Here is a 26501-nt window from a genome sequence, read left to right as displayed (position 1 = left end):
CAAAACAGAAGGATATATCCACATTAATTTCAATAAAAACATCTAGGTATTATTTTTTAAACCTTAAGAACCAACAGAGTAATTTTATGTATCAGTGAAGTTTTAGCAAAGCTAACATCACCAATAATGGCATAAAATGCTATCGCATGCCTCCTTGTATAAGGCATTGAAAAGGACATATTACATTGGTGGTAAAAATTGTGAAACCTGTCCCCCCAAATGCATAACCTCAATCAAATCTTAGGGAAATATAAGATCTACAAAATACTTGTATTATTGTCTTCAAAAATGTCAGTGTCATGAAAGAGGAAAATGAGGAATTACTACATTTTAAAGTAAATTAAAGAGATATCACAACAAAATGTAACAGGAGTGACCCTGAAGTAGAAAAAAACATTGCCATAAAAGACATCATTGGACAACAAGTGAAATTTTAATAGATTTGTAGATTATGTAGTATTGTATCAATTACATTTCCTGATTTTGAGAATTATACTGTGGTCATGTGGGTGAATGTTCTTCTTCTTACAAAATATACACATCAGTATTTAGGGAAACAGGAGCATGGTGTCTCTGATTTATCCTCAATTCAGACAGAAAGAGTGTGTGAGTTTATGCAGAAGGAAACATATACAAAGAATAAACATGGTAAAACGTTTAGTGGTCAATCCGAGTAATGAATTTACAGAAACACTACACTATTCTTGCAACTTTTCTTAAGTTATTTCAAATTCTTTTAGTCAATGAAGTTAATAACACAGGGTTCATACAATGAGGATACAATAAATTCAATATTTTAGATGCTGAGACAGAATGAGACACACATAAGAAATATAATGAATTAGTAAATCCATTTACCCGTGACACTTTCCTAAGTTTTGCTCCAGCAATTGCAGCTGCAAGTCCAGTTAAAGGGCGATTGTCTTCAGACATGGATCCCGAAAAAAATCCAGATGCAGGGAGGGGAGGAGCAGGAGGTGGAGGAGGAGGAGGGGGAACTTGATTGGGAAGAGGCGGTGGAGGAGGCGGGGGCGGAGGCCCTGAGGAAGGGAGTGGAGGGGGTGGAGGGGGTCCTGGAGGAGGAGGGAGTATGGCTGGTGCCTGGGCAGGACCTGGCGGGAGTGGAGGAGGGGGTGGAGGTGCAGGTGGTCCCAAGACAATGCCTGAGAGAAAGAAATGTTAAGACCGTCAATGACACAGCCACATTACACTACTTCAGGAGGAAAGGCATGTAGAGTGACATGCTAAATTAAACATTGATTACAAATTTATGAGCTCAATGTACATAACAGTTAAAATCCAAGTCAGTATTAAAAAGATACTATAAAAAAATTTTTAAAAAAAAAGATACTACAATTTAAAGCCAAATCTTAAGCTAACTACTTAAATGTAGAGTTTTAGTAATAGAACTTTGAAACAGATGTCTAATTAGGTTTCAATTTTTTTTCATTCATGGGGATTTGGTAAATAGAATAAATGTCTATAAAATTCGGGATGGAGGTAGCATCACTGAAAAAAGAAATGTATGTATAGATCGGCTGTTATTTAAAATAACAGACCCAAAATAATCTGGATAAACCTTAGGAGTTGAGATAATAAATTCTACACTAATGAAATATATGGCCTACTTGCTTTCCAAAATGGCTGAATTGAGAACATGAAAGAAGGGCGGGTACCAGGCTTCAATATCTCAAAAACCTTCCATACTTACAGTGTATAAAGAGAGTTGAGGATAACTCAACTCAGAATAACGGATCTTTACTTTATTAAGATAAAAGTAAAACCTCAAAACAACTATCAGAAATAACCAGGAGACACAGAACTTGTACAGAGTTTTAGCCTAGAAGACAGGGGTGGGAGAATGTCCAGGTCTTATAAAATCACAAAGTAGTGGACAAGAATAAGAATCAGGAGACTGACCCTGTAGGTCCTCCCCCTTCCTTAAAGGCTTAAAGGGCTGTTTTAGGACAAATAAAACTATTTGCATATTGGATGGTTAAGTTTTTCAAAACTGCTAACTTTGAACAGGGACGGGCTGTCAATCTTCCAACAGAACTCTAGGATACAGGAGGTGGGCTGTCTGACCTTGTCAAACTGTGCCTCTTTTGTCCAGCACTACTTTCACAGTGATACTGAACTGCATCTATTAGAACTGTGATGCAATGTTTAAGCAAATTTCAGCAAGTCAACATGAAAAATATATACGGAGATAACAAGCCCCCTAGAAGTAAGATTTTTCTTAAGGAGATGTGCTTAAATCCAAAGTATAAAACTGCTTCTTTGTAAGTACAAATTTGTCATATTCTTTCCTGAATTTCTCACTAAATCCTATTTTTAAAAGGGAGGTGGTTGCTAGGCATCTTTTTATTTACTTACAGAACCAGGTCCTTCTCTACTTAAGAATAATCCATACCTAGACGATTACAGGAGATGGCAATGGCACCCCACTCCAGTACTCTTGCCTGGAAAATAGCATGGACGGAGGAGCCTGGTGGGCTGCAGGCCATGGGGTCACTAAGAATCAGACACAACTGAGCGACTTCACATTCACTTTCATGCATTGAAGAAGGAAATGGCAACCCACTCCAGTGTTCTTGCCTGGAGAATCCCAGGGACGGGGGAGCCTGGTGGGCTGCCATCTATGGGGTCGCACAGAGTCAGACATGACTGACGTGACATAGCAGCAGCAGCAGACGATTACACCCCCTTCCCTGTCACCGAGACAGCAAAGTTCGAGTATGGGGAGTAGGGGGATGACTGTAGAGGATGCTACCATCTCCGAACTAACCCTACAGGCTGCTACGTCTTACAATCCGGACCATGGAATCCTTTGGGGCACACATCACGACTGCCCTCTCCCCACTCTGTGCAAAGTTGGGATGCTCCCCATGGTTTAGGGTGGCAGCCACCCCTGGAAGTCTGACACGAGAAGCCCAATGCATACAGGAGGGGCCAAAAAGAAACAGGGTCCAAGATAAGCACTGTCCCAGAGGAGACTCCTGGATGACACAGATCTAATGACTACAGTTGGGCACTAAACATAATCTCTGTATTTCCCAGAAATTAAAGGAAGACACGTTTGAGTATACATTTATTGTGTGGATTAATGTGTCTAGTAATGTTTTCCCAGTGATTATTCAGAAAAATGTACAGAGCCCCTGAAACATGGAAAAACACCTCCAACACTGCAGAAGAACCCAAATCTAGCTCAACAAGAAAATTCCTCCTACTGATCCTCCAAATGCAATCAATCCAACAGAAAGAAACCCACCTTCAACTTTTTCAAAGCCATCATCCCCATTCTCCTAGGGAAGTGAAGCTGTGTGGGGTGGAACATTTTCAAGGGGTTAGCAAACGGTTAGTCGCGATAAGGGAAGCCTTACCCTGCTGGGCTGGAGTCTCGGCCGGCTGAGAGGCTGCCTGCAAGCCTGGCTCAGGAGCAGAGGAGTCTCCCAGCACAGAGTTTAGAGGAGTCTCCACAGAGGCAGGGGCAGCTGCAGAGGGAGAAGGGAGAACACTAGGCTTGGATGAGGGAGTTGAGGCAAGAGGGGTGCTCGGAGGCGGAGGAGGAGAAGCTTGAGATCCACAGTGTGAGAGTGGCGCCAGGGGAGGCAGTGGCGGCGGCGGCGGAGGCGGCGGCCCTGAGGTAGGCGGCGGAGACACGGGGTGCGGGACGGGGTCGAGCAGCCCGTTGGGCGCTGTTGGCGAGGGGGGCATCGGGGGCACAGAAGAAGAGACACAAACGGGGAGGACAGGCCTCGGACCAGTGGCTTTGCCTGGGGGGCTGCTAATCATTACTGGAGGAGATGGAGGGAGGGGGGAAAAATTGGAAGTAGGCCAGGCACAGGGCTTCGTAGCTGGAGGCTGAGGAGAGGGTGTGTTCACAGGAGAAGAAGGTCGAGAGTTTTTGTTCAGAGGACGAGGAACTGTAGCATAGTGGGGAAGAACGGGGTGGAAGGCTGAACCTAGAGATGTCGCAAAACGTGTCGCGGAGTGTCGAAGTGGTGGTGTAGGGGGTGTGGAAGTAGGTGGCAAAGCGGTCACTACAGCGTATTCAGGAGTGGCCTCTGATACTGGAGCTGAGATGACTTTAGCGTATGATGGAGGAGGTGCTGAAGGAGGCTGGCAACTGGCATACTCAGGAAGTGGAGCACTATACAGGGAGCTGTCGGAGGATGGAGCTGGACAGAGGTAGAAAGCAGCGGCGAAAGACAGGATAAAAAAGGAGAGAGAAAAAGGGAGCTAGTAAAGCCACAAAACCAGCATTCAGACAAAATGTACAAATGTAGACTACAGTTAGTTCCAGAGAATTAAAGCACATGTGCAAATACCTGACTTCACTCAAGAACATTTTAACTTATAAATAAATTTTGAGATCCAAAAGACAGTATGTTTTCTTTAAATCAAGTAACAAATCAGTAAATTAAACTGATTAGCTTATTCTTACAGCAAAAAAAATAGTCGTCTTAATCTTCATTATTTTATCCACTAAAAGGGCATTAACATTACATGAATAAGATCACAAAGAAGAATAAGTTGCTTTTTAAAAATAATAAAAGAAACCAGCAAAAAGTTCATCAGCAAGGGCTAGAAACCCCCAAATTCGATGATCATTTGTGGAAAAGTTATGCTGACTATAATCCCAGAAAATAACTAGGCAATCAAAACAAATGAATTAACTTAACAAACCAATCAATATTTAATCAACCCACATTGAGACTTTAGCTATAGATCATATGGAATAGAAAAATTCTTAAATCCTATAATAAATGTTCATTTTAATGAATGTCAAAATATCTCAAATTTTTAGTCATATCTTTACCCTTATGTCCTTCAATAAAATTCCATCATGTTTAGTAATTTTCACTAATTTTTCACAATATTAAAATACATTTACATTACTACTCAGCTTTAGAGATGGTATTTTTTAAGTTGCTGTTTTTAATTCCTCCTTCAAAAACTTGAGAACACAATCAAGCAAATTTCTGGAAAGCTACAGTATTCAAGAAAATTGAAGCAACCTCAAAAGGGAAATATATTCCAAATTCATCTAACACAAAAAATTTCCCATGAAAATAATTTACACTTTATAGCCAATTTATAGGCAGTTAGAAGAATTAGAATGCCAGAATAAAATTTTCCAAGGGCTTTAAGTCTCCAAGCAATAAAAGCAACAGAGATAAATTTTTAAAAAAAAGATAGAAGTAGCAATTGCCACATATTTTTTCTAATTTCGAACTGTACTGCTTAATCCCAAGAATCTCAGATGCTAAATATTCTTCCTAATTTACGACTCCACCAAACACCAGCAGGCTCAGACATCAGGAACACAGAAGAGTCTGTAAACTTCTTACCGGCGTTCGATATTCTCCGCTCTCGCTCCCACTCCAGCTGCTCCCTCTCTAGCTGCTCCTGCCGCTCTCGCTCCTGCCGTTCGCGGTCCAGTCTCTCCAGCCGCTCCCGCTCCAGGCGATCCTGCCGATCCCGCTCCTGCCGCTCCCGCTCCAGCTGCTCCTGCTCGAGGCGCTCCCTCTCGAGGCGCTCGCGCTCCAGCCGCTCCCGCTCCAGGCGCTCGCGCTCGAGGCGCTCCCGCTCCACTCTCTCTCTCTCCAGCCGCTCCCGCTCCAGCTCCTTCTGTCGCTGCTGCTCCTGCAGTTGCCTGCAATTAAGAAAGTCAACAGCAGGCAATTACCGCTACTCCCAATGAAAAACCCATTCTTTTCGCAAAGAACCTACAGGAACCGTATTTCTGATTCAAATACAAAGCAGTGTAGACCATGCAATCAACATCCCTCCTTCCACGAGAAGGACTATGTTCAGTAGAGACAGCTTATGTTACATACACATGAAAAAAATGTCTCTTATTAGGATCATTTTCGCTGCTACAGCACATTAAACTAGTATCACATTTTATCCTGCACTTTTCCTGAATAAAGGGGTCCAAAGAAATGAATAACTGAACATACTACTTTAATGACCAAGACATTATTTCATTTAATGAAAATATTTCTAATTTGTAATTGCCTTCCTAAAATGACAGCAAATTTTCATTGTACAAATTATATTTTATCATATCAGAAAATACAATGGCTAGTGACAGCAATAGCTTAATACAAGTTTGGTGAATGGGGAAAAAACAGATAAGAGAAGAAATAAACTTTAAATCATATTAAATCTCATATCCAGAGGTCAGTATAATTAACATTTTGGCATTCATGCTTCCAGACTTTTCCTCATATAAAAATACATGAGGAATATGAGGAATATAAACCAAAAACCAAATAAAACAGAGTATTTCTCTACCACTCTGAAATCTGTTTTCCTCTCCCACTTGATATATTGTAAAAGGTATTTAACGCACTAAGTAAAGTTTTGCACCTTTACTTTTCATGCCTGTGTAGTTCAGTTGTTCCTAGTTTGAGCAGTCTCATATGGTACTATATGTTAGCCTAATACTATTACTAATATGGCAATAAATATTTATCCTCACGTATCTTTGAACCATTTTCTAACTGCTTCTTAAGCATCATCATCCACACAGATTTACTAGATGAAAATATATAAATATCAAGATTTTTGATATATAAGTTCCAAATTGTCTTCAGCAATAGTGGTACCAATTAACACTCGCCAGCAGTCCAACAGTATATGAGAATATCCACTTTTCTTTCCTTTCACTAACACTGAACACTATCATTGTTTTTAATCTTTGCTAATATGATTGATATCATGTAACAATTTTCATTTATTTAATTACTTCTGATGTTAAATATTTTACAATTTGTTTACTGATTTTTATATTAGTATTGACTGCATATGTTCTTTGATCAGCTTTCTCTTGGGAGAGTTAATACTCCATATTTCTTTAAAAGGTTCTTTTCTATATTAAAGGTAACAATGCTTTGTCACATGTTGGTCGTAGGTATTAACTTTTATTATGGCTTTATGTCTTTGATTTTAAAAATGTTTTGTAATAAGGCTTTTAATTTTATATAGAAAATCGAGTAATATTATTCCTTTATGCAACCTGCTTTCGATATCCTTCTTAGGCAGCCTTGTCCCACAAAAAGATTATATAGTTGCTAACACTTTCATACTTTTATTTTTTACAATAATAGCCTTAGTTCATATGAAATCTGTCTTGGGCTTAACACGTGAAGAAGTGACCTATATCACAGAACCTATTACTGAATAGTTTATAGCCCTGATTTAAGATGTCACCTTTACATGTGCTATTACTGAACTTCCAAATGTTCTGGAGCATGGATCTGCTTGTCTGCAAGGCACTAATATCTTGATGCTCTGATACCCAAAGTATACTTTAATATTTACTAGGATGAAGCCATTCTTATTACTCTTCTTTTTGAATTTTTCTAGATGATTCTCAGATATTTAACTCTTTCTAGGTAAATTTTAGAATCACTTTGTTAAATTAAATTTACCCTTTCTGCCAACACCTATGCTTTCAACCCTATCAATGTTTCATTAAATTAGAAAAACAGTCATATTTTTATCTCCTTATCTAAGGAAGTATAGAATGTCTCATATTTATATTCAATTTGACTAAAAATTTTAACTCTAGGACTTCAAATATGACTATAAAAATATCTGCAATTATATTAAAACCTGCAGAAGCCTCCTGCGTGTGGCTCTAAAATAGTTTGCTTTTTACCTTCCATACATAATATAACAGAGCAAGAAAATGTCTCCAAGTATCCAGCTCAACTTAAACGATTAAACTGCTATAAAAATTAACCTGCCCTAAGATTTAAAATAAAAGGTTATATTCATCTTACACATAAAATATTTCAAAGCATTGGCAGGAAGATTAAATGAGACAGTATCATGAAAGCTCTTTAATAAGTACCTGGGGCATAAGAACACTCAATAAATGTGAGCTATAGTAATAATTATTTGGAAATTTCAAATTGAGACTTTCCCTGGACTGACTGATAAGCTGACCGAGTTCTGACTAGAGGGAGTGCTACATGACAGAAGTGTGTATGCTGTCTTTTGTTCCTCCCAGCAGTATCAATGAACCAATAAAATCTTTCCATAAATCTCTACCTTTCATGTTTCCTTAATTGATCATTAAACAAAAAGAAAAGTCCAAGCCCTCTTCTATTAGCACAAAAACACAAAGCTTCTTTCTGGACAGATCATCATACTCAGTAAGTGCAAGAGAAAAACAGAAGACACCTATGGTAGTCCTGCTTATGAGAAATAGCTGCTTAAAAATACTGACAAATAATAAAATCTGATTTTTAGGGTACATAACTGACTTCATTCTGCCAAAGTTTCTGAGGGATAATGATATCACTGTAGGGATGAGGGCAAGAAATAAGGTGTATTCAGAAGAATGTTTTTAATAATAAGACAAAATTATTATTTTTGAATAACCAGCATCTGCCAAAGCCTTTGACTGTGTGGATCACAATAAACTGGAAAATTCTTAAAGAGATGGGAATACCAGACCACCTGACCTGCCTCTTGATAAACCTAAACGCAGGTCAGGAAGCAAAAGTTAGAACTGGACATGGAACAATAGACTGCTTCCAAATAGGAAAAGGAGTATGTCAAGGCTGTATATTGTCACCCTGCTTATTTAACTTATATGCAGAGTACATCATGAGAAACACTGGACTGGATGAAGCACAAGCTGGAATCAAGATTGCTGGGAGAAATATCAATAACCTCAGATATGCAGATGACACCACCCTTATGGGAGAAAGTGAAGAGGAACTAAAGAGCCTCTTAATGAAAGTGAAAGAGGAGAGTGAAAAAGTTGGCTTAAAGCTCAACATTCAGAAAACTAAGATCATGGCATCTGGTCCCATCACCTCATGGGAAATAGATGGGGAGGCAATGGAAACAGCGTCAGACTTTATTTAGGGGGGCTCCAAAATCACTGAAGATGGTGACTGCAGCCATGAAATTAAAAGATGCTTACTCCCTGGAAGGAAAGTTATGACCAACCTAGATAGCATATTAAAAAGCAGAGACATTACTTTGCCAACAAAGGTCCGTCTAGTCAAGGCTATGGTTTTTCCAGTGGTCATGTATGGATGTGAGAGTTGGGACTGTGAAGAAAGCTGAGCGCTGATTGATGCTTTTGAACTGTGGTGCTGGAGAAGACTCGGTTGAGAGTCCCTTGGACTGCAAGGAGATCCAACCAGTCCATCCTAAAGGAGATCAGTCCTGGGTGTTCATTGGAAGGACTGTTGTTGAAGCTGAACTCCAATACTTTGGCCACCTGATGCGAAGAGTTGACTCATTGAAAAAGACCCTGATGCTGGGAGGGATTGGGGGCAGGAGGAGAAGGGGATGACAGAGGATGAGATGGCTGGAAGGCATCACCGACTCAATGGACATGAGTTTGAGTAAACTCCGGGAGTTGGTCATGGACAGGGAAGCCAGGCGTGCTGCGATTCATGGGGTCGCAAAGAGTCGGATGACTGAGTGACTGAACTGAACTGAATGAATAAACTCAGCTAGGGCTTATGTTGCATTTGAAATACACAACACTCATCAAAAAGTAAGAGCATATTAAATGTAATACTCTAAACAACCTACTGGGTCCAGAAGACAAAAGATATACCCATATTATTCTAATTAGAATATATTTGAAAACAGAAGCTAGGGGAAAGTATTCAACTTTTAATGTAGCTGTACTAAGATCTATGACTAGAATATTTAATTTATTAGGCTCTGTTACAATCCTGTGTTACCTCTTTCATTTTATTCTATCAAAATAACACAAGCACATAGTTTTTAAAGTTTGTAAGAAAAACACAGCAGTTCACTGCTCCAATCCTCCCATCTCAGTTTTCAGCATATCAGAGATATTACTGTCAACTCTTTTGGCTTGTTTCTTTAGATATGTCAGTTTTTTTCATTATTTAAATTTTATAAAATATGTCTACTGACATAAGATATCTCTTGCAACTCCGTCACCACACACAGGCTTTTCTCAATATAGTCATGGGAAAATACTGATTTTTGGTTATATCAATATTCATTCAGAGTTTACATTATTAATATGATAATGTAAACACTGTTCACAGCTGAGCCACATAGTACTCTAAGACTACATTTCATTTCTCATCCAAATTCTTGGTTTTTTTTTCTTAACCCCCCAGTTAATGGCTGCTTCTCTAGACCACTTTTAACACAAAAAATAAGCTTAAAGCACAGGTAGAAGGCCAGGTATGAGTAAAGTGAATCTGAAAGAATTATTAAATAATGGCATTACCAACCAATGTATCCTGACTTAAAAGAACAGTTCCACATGTCCTAATACCTGGGTTTTCAGGCTATGAAAGAAAAGGAATATACTGATGTAAGAAAAGAGCACAATGCCAGACAGATCATCCAAGTTCACTGACAGAAGACTGAAGTAGGCGGTTCCTACAGCGGCAGGAGGTTCTGTTATTTATTTTTTTGATTTGAAAGGAAGAAAAATGCAAGAAAGAAAAAGTGTTTGAAGTCTCTAATTTTTAGCCTGCTCACTGAAAAGAAACACATCTAAACATATTTTCCCAAGTTGTGTGTCAAAATCTCAGGCTTAAAAATCCATAGTGGAATGAATAATTCCCACCTAAATTGGATGGTATATTTAAATCTACTGACTTTCATGTTTTGACTTCTAAAGCAAGACATTTGTATATCTTTTTAGGGGGACAGTTTCCAAATTTATAAACTCTGCTTTTCTTAGAAATATCACTGCCAACTCACACACTGGAAATGCACATGATTCTTCTTCCCAGAGTTCTGACTACAAATGACTGTTTCCAACTGAAAATTTTTTCAAAGTACACAGACCCTAATTCTGAATGATGGAAACATTCTGGAGACTAATTTTTCTCTTGGATATGCATTTTACAGCAATTAAAAAGTTTCTGAGAAAATATATTTTTTCATAAAAAAAATAGTGCAAATGACTAATATTATAGCCATAACGAGCATTTAAAACTATCGGGAAAAATTCTTCCCACCACCAAAATTTTTATTTCTTCCTGAGAAGAGTTATCTCCAATGCACAAAGCACCAGGCAACAATAAGATCAATAGCTTTTTTATATACCTGAACACATATTTAGTTTATGTTAACTCAAAGACTTATTTTTCTTACAGCAAGCAAAATCTATACAAAAATTTGAAAATACATTTCATTCAGCCTTATGTATAACGAAAAAATAGCACTAGGTAAATGAAAAGTAACTTAAATTTCAACATAATGAAGTAGGAGGGTGGATCGGGAAAAATGCTCCAGGTTGATAATATCCAGTAACACTAATGCTACCAACATTTGACAGAAAATAAAACAGCATAAATAAAATGTGAGAATTTCATTTCTCTATTAGTAAACAAACAAACAATGGATAAAAGTAAACAAGATAATAAAGTTTTTAATATTACAAAACTCCTGAGACAGGAGACAATACTCACAAGAGAAGGCGGTCAACTCTTGGTCCATCCTGCCTCTGAAGGCTTATCGGAGAACAGTATACTCTCATCGTTGCAACTCCTACTTCTGTGCTGGGGTTATTACTCCCCTCTTATAACTTTCAGGTAGTAGTGATTTGCAAACTATTTATAGATACTAACTAAATTAAGTTCTATGCTGAGACTGACACAGGACTGACTCATGTTTCTTGGAATATGTTTTTTCATCAGTCAGCCAAGGAAGCCAAATTAATAGTATGAGTAGGAATCAGAAATTGGTATTAACAAATGACACACAATACATGAATAGAAAACTATACTATCATCATCTTACTATAGCAAAAGTATTAAGACTAATAAGATTTAACATCTAAGGTAAACATTCATTTTATCAACTCAATTTTACCCTCATGAAAAATTTTAAAATTAAACTTCTAAAATAGTTTAGAAGGCCAAAGTGTTACAAAGTTTATAATAAAACACTAATCCAACACTCACAGAAAACTAACCAAACTGATGACATGGATCACAGCCTTCTCAAACTCAGTGAAACTATGAGCCATGCACTGTAGGGCCACCCGAGACAGACAGGTCATGGTGGAAAGTTGTGACAAAACGTGGTCCACTGGAGAAGGGAATGGCAAACCACTTCAGTTTTCCTGCCTTGAGAACCACATGAACAGGATGAAAAGGCAAAAAGATAGGACACTGAAAGATGAACTCCCCAGATCAGTAGGTGTACAATAAGCTACTGGAGAAGAGTGGAGAAATAACTCCAGAAAGAAGGAAGAGACGGAGCCAAAGCGAAAACAACTAGTTGTGGACGTGACTGGTGATGAAAGTAAAGTCTGACACTATAAAGAACAATACTGTGTATCACAGTAATCCAAGTCTATGCCCCAACCACTGATGCTGAATAAGCTGAAGTTGAATGGTTCTATGATGACCTACAAGACCTTCTAGAACTAACACCCAAAAAAAGATGTCCTTTTCATCACAGGGGACTGGAATGCAAAAGTAGGAAGTCATGAGATACCTGGAATAACAGGCAAGTTCGGCCTTGGAGTACAAAATGAAACAGGGCAAAGGCTAACAGAGTTTTGTCAAGAGAATGCACTGGTCATAGCAAATACCCTCAACACAAAAGATGACTCTACACGTGGACATCACCAGAAGAATCAATACCAAAATCACACTGATATATTCTTTGCAGCTGAAGATGGAGAAGCTCTATACAGTCAGCAAAAATAAGACCGAGAGCTGACTGTGGCTCAGATAAAAAGCTCCTTATTGCCAAATTCAGACTTAAATGGAAGAAACTGGGAAAACCACTAGACCATTCAGGTATGGTCTAAATCAAATCCCTTATGACTATACAGTGGAAGAGACGCATATTCAAGGGGTTAGATTTAATACAGTGCCTGAAGAACTAAGGACAGAGGTAGGAGACATTGTACAGGAGGTGGTGATCAAGACCATCCCCAACATCCCCAAGAAAAAGAAATGCAAAAAAAGGCAAAATGGTTGTCTAAGGCCTTACAAATGGCTGGGAAAAGAAGAGAAGCAAAAGGCAAAGGAGAAAAGGAAAGATATACTCATCTGAATGCAGAGTTCCAAAGAATAGCAAGGAGAGATAAGAAAGCCTTCCTCAGTGATCAATGCAAAGAAATAGAAGAAAACAATAGAATGGGAAAAACTAGAGACCTCTTCAAGAAAATTAGAGACACCAAGGGAACATTTCATGCAAAGATGGGCACAATAAAGGACAGAAATGGCATGGACCTAACAGAAGCAGAAGATATGAAGAAGAGGTGGCAAGAATACACAGAAGAACTGTACAAGAAAGATCTTCATGATCCAGATAACCATGATAGTGTGATCAATCACCTAGAGCCAGACATCCTGGCATGAGAAGTCAAGTGGGCCTTAGGAAGCATCACTACAAACAAAGCTAGAGGATGTGATGGAATTCCCGTTGAGCTATTTCAAATCCTAAAAGATGATGCTGTGAAAGTGCTGCACTCAATATGCCAGCAAATTTGGAAAACTCAACAGTGGCCACAGGGCTGGAAAGGTCAGTTTTCATTCTAATCCAAAAGAGAGGCAATGCCAAAGAATGCTCAAACTACTGCACAACTGCACTCATCTCATACACTAGCAAAGTAATGCTCAAAATTCTCCAAGCCAGGCTTCAACGGTATGTGAACCATGAACTTCCAGATATTCAAGTTGGATTTAGAAAAGGCAGAGGAACCAGGGATCAAATTGCCAACACCCGTTGGATCACAGAAAAAGGAAACAAGTTCCAGAAAAACACTTACTTTGCTTTCTTGACTACACCAAAGCCTTTGACTGTATGGATCACAACAAACTGTGGAAAATTCTTCAAGAGATGGGAATACCAGACCACCCGACCTGCCTCCTGAGAAATCTGTGTGCAGGTCAAGAAACAACAGTTAGAACCGGACATGGAACAACAGACTGGTTCCAAGTTGTGAAAGGAGTACGTTAAGGCTGTATTTTGTCACCCTGCTTATTCAACTTCTATGCAGAGTACATCATGCAAAATGTCAGACTGGATGAAGCACAAGCTGGAATCAAGATTCTCAGGAGAAATATCAATAAACTCGGATATGCAGATGACACCACCCTATGGCAGAAAGCAAAGAGGAATTAAAGAACTTCTTGATGAAAGTGAAAGAGGAGAGTGAAAAAGCTGGCTTAAAACTCAACATTCAAAAAAGGAAGATCATGGCATCCAGTCCCATCACTTCATGGCAAACGGATGGGCAAACAGTGGAAACAGTGACAGACTTTATCTTTTTGGGCTCCCAAATCACTGCAGATGGTGACTACAGCCATGAAATTAAAAGACGCTTGCTCCTTGGAAGAAAAGCTATGACCAAACTAGACAGCATATTAAAAAGGAGAAACATTACTTTGCCAACAAAGGTCCGTCTAGTCAAAGCTATGGTTTTTCCAGTAGTCATGTATGGATGTGAGAGTTGGACTATAAAGAAAGCTGAGTGCCGAAGAATTGATGCTTTTGAACTGTGGTGTTGGAGAAGATTCTTAAGAGTCCCTTGGATAGCAAAGAGATCCAACCAGTCCATCCTAAAGGAAATCAGTCCTGAATATTCACTGGAAGGACTGATGATGAAGCTGAAGCTCTAATACTTTGGCTACCTGATGCAAAGAGCTGATTCACTGGATGAGACCCTGATGCTCGAAAGACTGAAGGCAGGAGGAGAAGGGGATGACAGAGGATGAGATGGTTGGATGGCATCACCAACTTCATGGACCCGAGTTTGAGCAAGCTCTGGGAGTTGGTGATGGACAGGGAAGCCTGGCATGCCGCAGTCCATGGGTTTGCAGAGTCAGACACGACTGAGTGACTGAGCTGAATCCAATGCAGTAATCATCTTCTCAACTCTTCATCACTTCTGATTTCTCTCCCCAGAAACAACTACATTCAACACTTTTGATATTTATGTTTCTAACTAATTCATTTGTTTAGAACTAATACTTCTTAGTCTTTCAGATTTAGAAGTTATCTACTGACTTAGTACTATATAAATGATTTAATTCCCAGACCCTCTAACCCTCCTAAAAATCTTACCTTCCTTATTCTCCCAATAAAGTCATGACAGAACTTTGGATACATTAGCAGCCACTTAACTGACTCATGCTGACCATATTTACTTTCCAGAACAATTCCTTTCTTAACAGTGGTGTTAAAAATGGTTATTTTCAGAATTTGATTCTTTTTTTCTATACCTACCCCAAACTCTCCATCAGAACTCTAGACCCTCTCAACAGGGTCAAATGTATCAGGTGATCTATTTTTGTTTGTTTGCTTACTCTTTTTCTTTCCCCCAGAAAATTTCGGCCCATCCTACAAAGCTACAGGGGCAGAGATGAGCTAATGCCACAGGGACCTTGTGGCCTACAAAGTCTAAGACCTTCACTATCTGGCCCTTTTCAGAAAAAGTCAGCACCCCGACCATGATCAGGTCACTGAATTCCAGGAAATTTCTTTATATTATTTGTTTGCAGGTTCCATTTCCTCACATTTTTGTTCTTTGTTCTCCTAAAATTCCTATTACGTGGATGATGTGCCACCTAATCTGATCTTTTTTTATTTTTTTCCCCTCATATACTATATACTCATATACTATCTCTTTTAGTGCTATTTTCAGGACAATTTCCTCAATCTTATTTCTCAAACCTCCTATTACTAAAATTAATGCTGTTTCAAAAAAATTTTCTATTTCCTTACACTCTGATTCTTTTTAAAATATATATATGTGTGTGTATCTATGTTGCATATAGATACAAATATTTATATATGCATTTGTATACAGATACACACATATAGATATATACACATATAGAGTATATAGATACACACACACAGATATCTTTTTCCTATATCAGGTCTTGGTTTCAGTATATGGGATCTTTAAGCTCTGTCATGCAGGATCCAGTTCCCTGATCAGGGATCAAACCCACTTCCCACCTGCCACATTAGGAGAGCAATATCTCTGGAATCTCAGGGAAGTCTAAAATAGCTACAAATGTTTGCTTTATGAATGAAATATATTCTTAGTTCTCTGAAGCTATTATATTTTTAGGTTTTCTTCTGTTCCCTGTTATTACATCTATTTCCTCCATTATCAATTTTTTGTTGGTTTTGATCTGTCTTCATGTTGTAGAAGTTGTCCTTAAAGATATGATGATCCCTGGCTGTCCACTCACATTTATAAGCAGTACTAAAGCTGATTCAGAAGGTCTTAAAAAAATGAGCTTCACTGGGAAAGACCCTGGATGTCAACATCATTGATTTTTCTCTTGGCTGAGCAAGTTTCTCAAGGAAGACTCTTCTGAGGACTCTTCTTCCTCACCTGAGTTCTACAGGTCTGGCTGCCAATGATGGTAACTGAGCAAGGGAAAGAGAGCAAGTTGGCTGCTTTCACTCATCCCCCCTCCAGTATGGCCTCTCACCCACATCTTCTCTTCTCTGTCCTGGGTCAGTTTAGCTTTTGCTGGTCTACTAAGTTAGTGACCACCTATACTGGTTTTTATGGCTGCCATAATAAAGAACCACACACTAGGTGGCTTAAAACAACAGAAACTCCCTCCCTCAGTATGAGGTTAAAGTCTGAGATCAAGGTGTTGGCAGGGCTGGCTCCTTCTAAGGGCCCCAGGGGAAGAGTCTGGTCCATGCCTTCCTCTTCCTTCTCAGGAAGGCTGGTAATTCTTGGCATTCCTTGCCTTGCAGAAGGATCACTAGAGTCTCTGCCTCCATCTTTACAGAGTGTTCGCTGTGTCCTCACATGGTTATCTTGCTTTTGTAACTTTCTCATCTTCTTATAAGGACACCAGTCACATTGGACAAAGGGGGTCCATCTCACTCGAGTATGACCTCATCATAACTAACAACTCTAATTCCAAAAAGTTGCATTTTGAGGTAGTGGATTTCTTGGGAGACACTATTCAGTTTGTAACATCACTCATCAACAAAACTGCAGAAACCAGAAAGCAGATGGCCATTCCTTGTCTTCACATTATACAGCTCATGTCCCTAAAGTGCAACTGAAGTTCTTCAATGTCCAATGGACCATCCCGAACAAAGGCAGATTCTTCAGAAATCAGATTCAGCATCCTACTTCACTCCCTCTTCAAGGCACAGCTCAGAGAGCATCTCATCAGGAATGCCTCACACCAGCTCTCAGAGCACAGACAGAAGAGCCCAGGCATCATGAAAAGAGTGCGTATTATCTTATTTAATGGTCCCAACAACCTTACGAGCTCCTATTTTCTGCCTGTCATGTCCCAACACCTACATATAAATGAATTCAGTACCACTAGCTTTTCGGCTTTTTATTAAAAACTTTATTCAGGTCCCTACTCTCAAGTAGCCAACAATGTTTACTGTAGAGGTTAAGACTCATATGTAAAATAAACAGCAAACAATAAAATATAAAAAGCGTGTGGTTAAACTGTAGGAGTTCAGAAAAGAAAACCATTAAAATACCTGGAGAAGAGTCTACAGAAAAATGATAAGACAGAAAGAACCAGAAGGGCAGGACAGAAGAGGTAAATGCTACTCAGAGACGCACAGAGGGAAAAACAGTGTATGGTGCATAGACAGTCACACAGAGGAAAGAGACACAGGGCGGGAGTCTCCAGGCCAAAGAACTGAACTGGATGTAAAGGAGAGCTGACCCCCAGGAATGCAGGCAGCGAGTGACAGGACTGCCTGGACTCTTATTCAAGCTGGTAGATTTGACCAGTCAGACTATCTTTCCCCACTCCAAAATGCTAATGGAATTAAAAGAGTGCATAAACAAACCCATTACAAAGTAGGAAATTACACTGAGTGGTCTTTCGTAGACCAAATTTATCATCAGATTTTCAGAAGACAGAAAGGGTAGGGAGGAGTTACATGTCTAGAATTCTTTCCCAGTTTCTACAGACTAGTACATCTAACTACCTAGTCAACATTGCTACTTGAAGTGTAGCATTTTCAAAATTCATCTGATCTCTGCCAACAAAATCTACTCAGTCTCGCCCATTTCAGTTCATAGTAATTTCATCCTTCCTACTAGCTTACGTTAAAAGCCACAACTCCTTCTCTTCTCTCACACCCACGTACAGTCAGTCCACCAGGTAATGTGAGGACCTTTCTTACTGCTCCCACTGCCTGGGGAAGCCACCATTATCTCCCACCTAGTTAAGGTCTCAACAGAGCAGCCAGACTAAAAGGTGAAATCGCTCAGTCGTGTCCAACTCTTTGCGACCCCATGGACTGTGGTCCACCAGGCTCCTCGCTCCATGGGATTTTCCAGGCAAGAATACTGGAGTGGGTTGCTATTTCCTTCTCCAAGGGATCTTCCTGACCCAGGGATTGAACTCTGGTCCCCCGCATTGCAGGCAGACTCTTTACCATCTGAGCCACCAGGGAATCCCATAATTAACAGAATTAGAGCAGCCAGACTAATTCTGTTAAAATTTTAAGTCAGACCATTCCCATCAAAATCATCCAATGGGTCCCTCATTTCTCTCAGAATAAAAGATAAATTCTTTATAATCGCCTGCAAAGTCCTGCATGATACGACTCCTTTTTCGCTCCTATTCTCTCGACAAAAGCTTCAACATCTCCTTGCTCCTCCCTACACACGTGAGCACAGTCCTGCCTTAAGGCTTTGCAGAACCATTCCCTCTGCTGCAACATGCTTACCCAGACATCTACTCTGCTAACTCCTTCCGTTCATTTCCAGAAGATGTACTCTGATCAACCTCTTTAAAGTTATAACCACTTCCCCTGCCTTCCCGCAATATATATTCCCTTTATTCAGCTCTATTTCTCCCCAAAGCACTGACCACCTTCTACTACACCATGCCACATTCCCTCTATTCTGTGAATAGGGTGAGGCTTTTTGTCCACCGCTCCTCAGCTTCATGTACTGTAAGCACTTAGAACAAAACACTCAGCTTGGAACACAACTGGACTGAAGAGTGGAGGCATCCAGAGTCCAGAACACGCACGGAGGATGGCTGAAGCAGACACGTGAAGCAGCTGGGGAAGACCTAACTTGAGATGAGCAGATAAGAGAGAATGGGAGTGTGCAACGCAACCATAATCAATCTGATGAAGAAACATACACATTATCTGAAGAAAATGCACCAGTCATCCCTCCACTCCCTACCCTCAGCTCAACAGATGGAATGGCACTGATCAAATGGCATTTACCACAGAATCCTGTCCACTAGACAAACTGAATTAGCTGCCTCAGAGAAGTTAGGAGGTCTGGTGGAACTACAGATACCTCAGCTTTGTTGGGCTGAGGCCTGTCTGCTCCCCACCCTTGTACCCCAAAGGAGAGCCTGTCAGTCTGTCTGCCTGGCCACCTGCACAGACCCCTGGCCGCTCTCAACCCGGGAAGAACACTGTCCATATGCACCCAACCCCACGAGGAAACCAAAGCCAGGTACTAATGTCATTCAGACCAATTCTTTTTTCTTTTTTTTTAAGAGATAAAGAGACCACTAAAGATCACCAGATATTTGAGTGAAACTACTAAGGCAAACACCACCACTCTATAGGAAGTAGATAATTCAAGCAAATGAAGAGAAACAAGGAAGTTTGAAGATACAATCAAGAATTTAGAACACACAGTTTTGAAAAAGGAATAACTGTTGCCCTCCTGCCCCAACAAACCTAGGAGGGCATGGCAACCCACTCCAGTATTCTTGCCTGGAGAATCCCCGTGGACAGAGAAGCCTGGCGAGCTGCAATCCATGGGGTCACAAGAGTTGGATACGACTAAGCAACTAAGCAGAGCACCCCAACAAAAGGCTCTTGGAGAATAAAGCTGAATTACAGAAGGTCAACCACTGTGCTGTTCAATCAGGTGGCCAGGGCCATATGCCTCTTGAGCACTCATACCATGGCCGGCCTGAAGAGAAACACACTATAAGTGCAAAAAAAAAGTACACACTGAATTTGGAAGCTTCCGTATGAAAAAAGAGAATGTAAAATATCTTCTAATTTATATACTTATTTCATTTTCAAATGATATTTTGGACATAATGGATTAAAATAAAGTTATTAAAAATAATTTTATGTTTCTTTTTACTTTTGCTAGTATGGCTACTAGAAAAATTTTAATTGAATATGTAGCTTATATTTCTACTGGACAGTTCTGGTCTAGAACGTACAGTTAAAAATATCACCAAGAAGGGACTTCCCTGGTGGTCCAGTGATTAAGAATCCGCCTGCCAATACAAGGGACAAAGGTTCGATCCCTGGTCAGGGAACTAAGATCTCATACGCCTAAGAGCAACTAAGCCTGTGCACCACAAATTACCGAGCCCATGCACTCCCAAGCCTGTGCACCACAGCTAAGGCCTGATGGAGCCACAAATAAACAAATATCTTAAAAAATATCACTAAGAATACAGAACAAAGAAACAGAGGCAGGAAATGAGAAAAAGCATCATAAGGAAGTAACTAAGGAGGCCCAGCACTTGATCAGTAGGAGCTCCCCAAAAAGAGAACAGAAGCAACAGAAGGAAATGGTTACAGAAATTAAAATTTCTTAAAAATCTAGGAGTTGTGGCTAAGTCTTAAACAGAAACAGTCCACTAAGTATTGAGCTTAATAAATAGGGGAGGACCCCAAAACCTAATCTAATCACATCTTGGTGAAAACTCAAGACTACTGTGGTTACTAAGAAGGTTAAATGGATTCTAGGAAGGGGGGAAAAAGATCACCTACAACATAAAGACAGAAATTTAACAACAGCAACAGAAAGACTGCAAATGTATAAACCCTGAAAATAATAAAAAAGATGACGTGTCTGCCAAAACTAGGTGGCAGGATGGAAGAGAGGGGGCAGCGGGATGTGCAGAACTACTGCACTCCTCCTACAGAGCTAGGAGTTAAGACATATTGTCTAAGACTGTTGTTGTTTAGTCACTCAGCTGTACGTGACTCTCTGCGACCCCATGGACTGTAACCCACCAGGCTCCTCTGTCCATTAAATTCTCCAGGCAAGAATACTGGAGTGGGTTGACATTTCCTTCTCCAGGGTATCTTCCTGATCCAGGGATCGAACCTGTGTCTCCTGCATTGGCAGGCAGAGTCTTTACTGCTAAGCTACCAGCAAAGCCCTAGAGGAACTAAAAATAGTAACTACTCATAATTGGCAGGGGAAGTAAAGAAATCTTCATTTTTCATAGCAAAGATTCAATAGCTACTTTCTGTAATGTGACTAATCAAGAAACAGAAATATAAACAAATTATTATGGAAGAACTCATCAAAAGTACTTAAGGTAGAAATGGTTAAAGATGTTTAAATCTGGTGATTAATATGAGGGGAAGGCACAACTGTGCAGCAGACTACCCTCCTCAACTTGAGACCCTCCTGTACTGTTTGAGCCAAAAAAGTTTAATAAAAAAAATTAATCTGGCAGTAATAAAGTAGGAATAACTGAAAGGAATCTAGGTTAAAGATAGAAAAACTGCAAGTCAAATCTATAGTAGTATATAAGAGAATAAATACTGGAGAAAGCTACTACCAATGAGAATATCAGAACAGTAAACCCTACCAATGAGAATATCAGAACAGTAAACCCAACAGGCTTTTAGAGAAAGAAAGAATAAACTGTACTTGAATAGATATCGTGAACAAAGATAATTACAGACTTTCTAAGCAGCAATTCTGGGAGAAATATTAGAAGAAGGAATGTACATTAGAAATGACATCATAAGGGTTAAACTGAGGCATCAGTGGGATACCCAGGTGGATGAGCTCTACAACAGGAATTCTCATTGAGGATCCATTGTTGGAATTAAGGGGGTCTAACCATGTAAGGGCAGACATGTGCGCACACACACACACACATATCTCAAGGGTGTGTCTGTTGGGGGGACAGGATAGAAGGAGGCAGTAGTTTACCACTTTCTCCCAATTCTCAAAAAGGGTCCATGACACTACTCCATCTCACTGGAAATATGGGTCTAGATCTCTATTGGATAATTAGGAGCTGTAGATTTTGAAGCCATCAGCATAAAACTACAAGACCCAACCAAACCATCAATTTTTCAAAGGTTATACTGTGTGCAGAAAGAAAAAACAAAGACAGTTTAGTGTAAAACCTTACATAAGAAAACAAAGAGGTACAAAAAGGAGAGAAAAGGAGAAGGGTTAGCAAAAAGAAGAGATTCTAAAGCATCAAAAGGAAGAAACACAAGTGGCGCATGTAGGCTGAGAGAAGACGAGTCTAAGTAAACGACGGAAGCAGCAAGTCCAGCAAATCTGTGGAAACACAGGCAGATTCCGTGAGAATAAAAAAGAAGTGGGTGGAGAGTAAAGAAAAGGAATGAAGATGAAATTAATATTGCAGAGAAAAGGAAATTGGTTGGTGTCATGTGGAAGGAGAAAACAGTCTATGCGTGACTGTGGACAGAAAATAGAAAATTTATATGAACTTTTCAGAAGTTTAGATTTCATGCTTCAAAATGACTGAGTTCAAGTCTTCAACTAAACAAGTAGTAAGTAATGTAAACATCATCAATTTTCAAACTCTAAAGCATCTACTTATATACAAAGAGAAAAACTTCAAGTTCAGATGAACACTTTGAAAAGAGAAAAAATATACATGAGGCATGGTGTTCTAGTAACAATTACTAAAAATGCACTTAAAATACTCATTTCCAACTAAAATTGTACACTGCAAGTTCTTGACAGCCCTGCGCAAAGCGGATGTCCCATCTGTGACCCTGAATGAGTCAGCAGTACTAGCAGATGGTTTCTGTCTCTATTCTCTACTGTCCTGGCCTCCAGCAACTGTGTCTGGGATTGCTTGTTTGCCAACTTTGTATCACCCAAAGATTATGTACTATGTTCAGGATTTTCTCCTGGTTCTTCCTAGCCTTCTACAAATGTACCACACTCTTAATATTTAGGATGTCAGTTCCCTGGCCAGGGATCAAACATGTGCCCCCTGCAGTGCAAAGACAGAGTCTTAACCACTGGACCACTAGGGAAGTCCCCTATGCCCATTTTTATTAACTACTTTTCTTTTTGTGTGTGTGAGAGACAGATCATTACAATTTCTGTTAGAATTATCCTAGTATGTTTAAAACTTTCAACACAGAACTGAAATGATTGCATCCTTTCAATTCTCTTTATTTCTACAGAAACTCATTTTATTCCTATCTGTCACAGCATCACTCTAAAGGGCAGACAGAGTTTCACCAAATGTGGAGGCTATTTCTGGAACTATCTGAAGATACAGACTGTCAAAAACAAAACTCATTTGGGAGATCCTGGAGGGCACTCTTCAAGGACTAAGTAGTTACACAACAAAGCAACTAACACAGAACCACAGCAAGAGATCCCTTGACCATCTGTCAGTGAAACATGGCACATATATTAAGATAACATAAAGAATATACAGAATATTTCAAATGTGAGGTCCAAATCAAAGACAACAATAAAAAATACTGACTTGCCATGGAGCAAATGCCTTTCAATTGGAAAATTCCATCTACATGATGGCTATCAATTCTCCAGAACAAAACAGGGGTAATCTACTAGTAACAAAAAGCAACATCAACATCTCCAAAAGGTTTTCCTTTGTTTAAGTAGGACACCTGGTTTGACTAGCTCAATTTTAGTTACTGATTGTACCTGAATTTTATAAAACTGTTTTGTTATAAAGTAGCTTGTAAGTTAGAGACTATTTTGCTAATTCAGAAAAAAACAATCCCTAGATGAAGCTGTATTATAATTTCAAATGTATTTCTACACTGCACTGAAAATAATGAAGATATTATTGATTTCATTAAACCAGCAGTGTAATCAAAATCAGAATGACTATATACTTCATTACTAAGTCCTATCTAATGTCCAATGCCTTATGCAGTCAACACTATTTCAACCTTCTAAATTAGTCACTTGACAGCCATAATGATCACAGATTAATTTATAACAGCTATAAAAATAAGATGTCTTAAAGACTTCTTAACAGTACATATTACGTGATGAGAAACAATCACAATCTACTTTCAATATCAGATGTTCACAGACTGGTCTTCTGCAGCAGACAGAGGCAAATAATAACTTGGGAATTTACCTTCTTTGAATTTCCAATTCTTCTTGTGATGGGCCATTCTGAACTTGGGCAGGTAGTTGTGAATTTTGTCTAGGCAATGTTGGCCCTAAAAAAGGGAGGGAAACATTATAAATGAACATTATCTTTATATTGTGCTGGATAGAGGAGATAAAATCATGAGAATAACATAAAACCATCACATATTTACAAATGTATCTTCTTTTTGTTTAGCAAAATAAAATATAAGCTTCATATAACACACAGCAAATGAAAGACTGCAACAAAATACTGTCATTATTTCCAGAAGGCTTACTTGAAACAAATGGAAAACATCAACAATAAAGGAAAAATAAACATTTATATATGAAGAGCTTGAGTAAAACAAGTGTTCAATGAGCATCTGAATAGGCACCTAAGCTTGACATTTTCTAAGACAATGAGACATTCTCTTTGGGGTACTTATTCATGAAGTGGAGAGGGAGAACTTAAATGAAAAATCAGAATTCAAAAACTCACCTAAATAGAACACTGGAAATGAAAAACAGGAGAGAGAAAGCATGAGAACCTTATTACTAGACTGATGCACGCTAATGCATTTATCAAACTTGCCCACTTTAAGTTGCCGTTCTTATTTAATGGCCTGGCATTTCCAGCACTGGTGAAAACAAATATTTGCTAAACTTATACATATAATTAATCTACTTATCTGAACTTTTAATGTAACAGAGATAACTGCAATAATTTTTCATTTGGGGTAAAACAAAACAAAAAACCTGCATTCAAACCAACACGATTCTGTCATGAGAAACTAATGACCATTCATTCCCACATCATATAAAATGCAGACCCATTTTTAGCATCTCATAAAGAAGGCCACTAAACAATGGGACATTTTAATGTCACTGGATATAAAAATTGTGTCACAAAATGAGATAAATAAAATACTGGACCTAATATACAATGCTTATAGTTATAATAGAACAATCTTGAATTTAATCCAGTAAAGAAGAGAATAAAGAAATAGTAGTTATCTTCCACTCTTGGAGAGAAATATATGCGTAATGATAATGCTGTACATATTTGTGAATTCTAGGGTGCTAGCAAAGGCCCCTGGCAGATATTTTGAAAGTGTTTTTATAGACCACTAGTATAAAAGAAGTTAATAAATAAATACTTCTAAAGTGCTAAAGCAAATTCTTGTAAATCTGGGTTAACAGCACAAAGTATCTATTTTATACTAGTGGAGATTTCACAAAGAGAAGGATAAGGTTCATTAGAATATAATACAGTACTTGTTATATCCCAAGTGTAGAAAAATAATTTGATCTGAACTTACCTACTAATTTTTCCCTCATCTCTTTACATGTTTTTAATCATTTAATTTGTCCTCTGAAGACAAATCAGATGACAACTGCAATGATACGTCACTAGATTTCCTAAAAGTCTCTGCTATTTTAAGAGCCACATAAAGGAAATATAAAAATATATTAATTCCATGTAATCAGTAACAGCAACAACAAAAAAAAGCTTCTAAAATTAAAAATGCATTTAAATGTTTGTATAAATTAAAACATATAGTGTCGAGTAAACAGATTGGAATTCTCTCCTTTCTGATATCAAGACAATGATACAAAAATAGACTGCCGTATTTAAGCCATACACTAGTGTTTAGTGTACATTACTTGTCTCTTCTGGCAGAGGGAGGGGGACAAACAAGGTGGGAGGGTACTTTTGAAAATATATAAACTAGTCGGGGGCAGTATTTCCAAAGTTATATTTATCAAAAAAATATTAAATGTTGAGTACTTAGCATGGGCAACTCATAAGACCATCATGGTTTAACTATTTTCAAAAATAATGTTTGGATATTTAAGTTAAAACCTCATGAGGCTCAAATAATTAATCAGGTGAATGTCAGATTTGTTTGGCACCAATCTCAAATTTGATCCTAACACATCTATACCAGGCACTGTAATTATTATTGTAACAATAAATATTAATAGATTAAATTCACCAATTAAAATCTCTCGATGTTAAGTTTCAACACAAATACATAAATTCAAGAGAAACATATCAATATCTCAACTCAATCCTACTGATTTCATTTAAAGGTTTTTTAAATTAAACTAACGAAAGTTTGATATAACTCACAAAAAAATGTGAATGTGAGAAAGGTCTCTTTTAGCAATTCATAAAAACTAATTTGGATTTTTTTTTTTAAGTTTAAGTTTTGAGTTTTAAGTTTACTCAGCAAACTTGTTTTAAAAGGAGCTTTAAAAAATGTGGGTAATATTTTCTGGCTAACATTGCTAATTATAAAAATAGTTTACAACAAGGAAGATCCTTTCTAAATGGGAGGAATCCACGAACAACTAAAAAGCACTCTTTAAAATTCTTTTCTACATGGTTCTTGGTGATAATGGGTTATCT

The 26501-nt window shown here is 38.6% G+C and overlaps 1 protein-coding gene across 9 annotated transcripts in view; it reads right to left on the bottom strand.

The window, feature by feature from the left end:
- Window positions 1–26501, bottom strand: part of ENAH (ENAH actin regulator) — a 157272-nt gene that overhangs the window by 19015 nt on the left and 111756 nt on the right. For 4 of the 9 annotated variants that reach the window (XM_043485752.1, XM_043485754.1, XM_043485753.1 and 1 more), the window contains 4 exons: window positions 24093–24177; window positions 5355–5659; window positions 3384–3494; window positions 859–1163 (listed from right to left, as the gene is read on the bottom strand). In XM_043485752.1, the coding sequence (XP_043341687.1) occupies window positions 859–1163; window positions 3384–3494; window positions 5355–5659; window positions 24093–24177 (806 nt within the window). Of the gene's footprint in view, window positions 1–858; window positions 1164–3383; window positions 4182–5354; window positions 5660–24092; window positions 24178–26501 lie in introns of all 9 variants that reach the window. The other 5 variants (XM_043485750.1, XM_043485749.1, XM_043485751.1 and 2 more) reach the window with 2 other exon arrangements.

The sequence above is a fragment of the Cervus canadensis genome, chromosome 13, assembly GCF_019320065.1.
Source record: "Cervus canadensis isolate Bull #8, Minnesota chromosome 13, ASM1932006v1, whole genome shotgun sequence".
Taxonomy (NCBI): Eukaryota; Metazoa; Chordata; class Mammalia; order Artiodactyla; family Cervidae; genus Cervus; species Cervus canadensis.
Note: the sequence above shows the minus strand (reverse complement) of the source record. Positions and strands in the feature narration are given on the sequence as shown.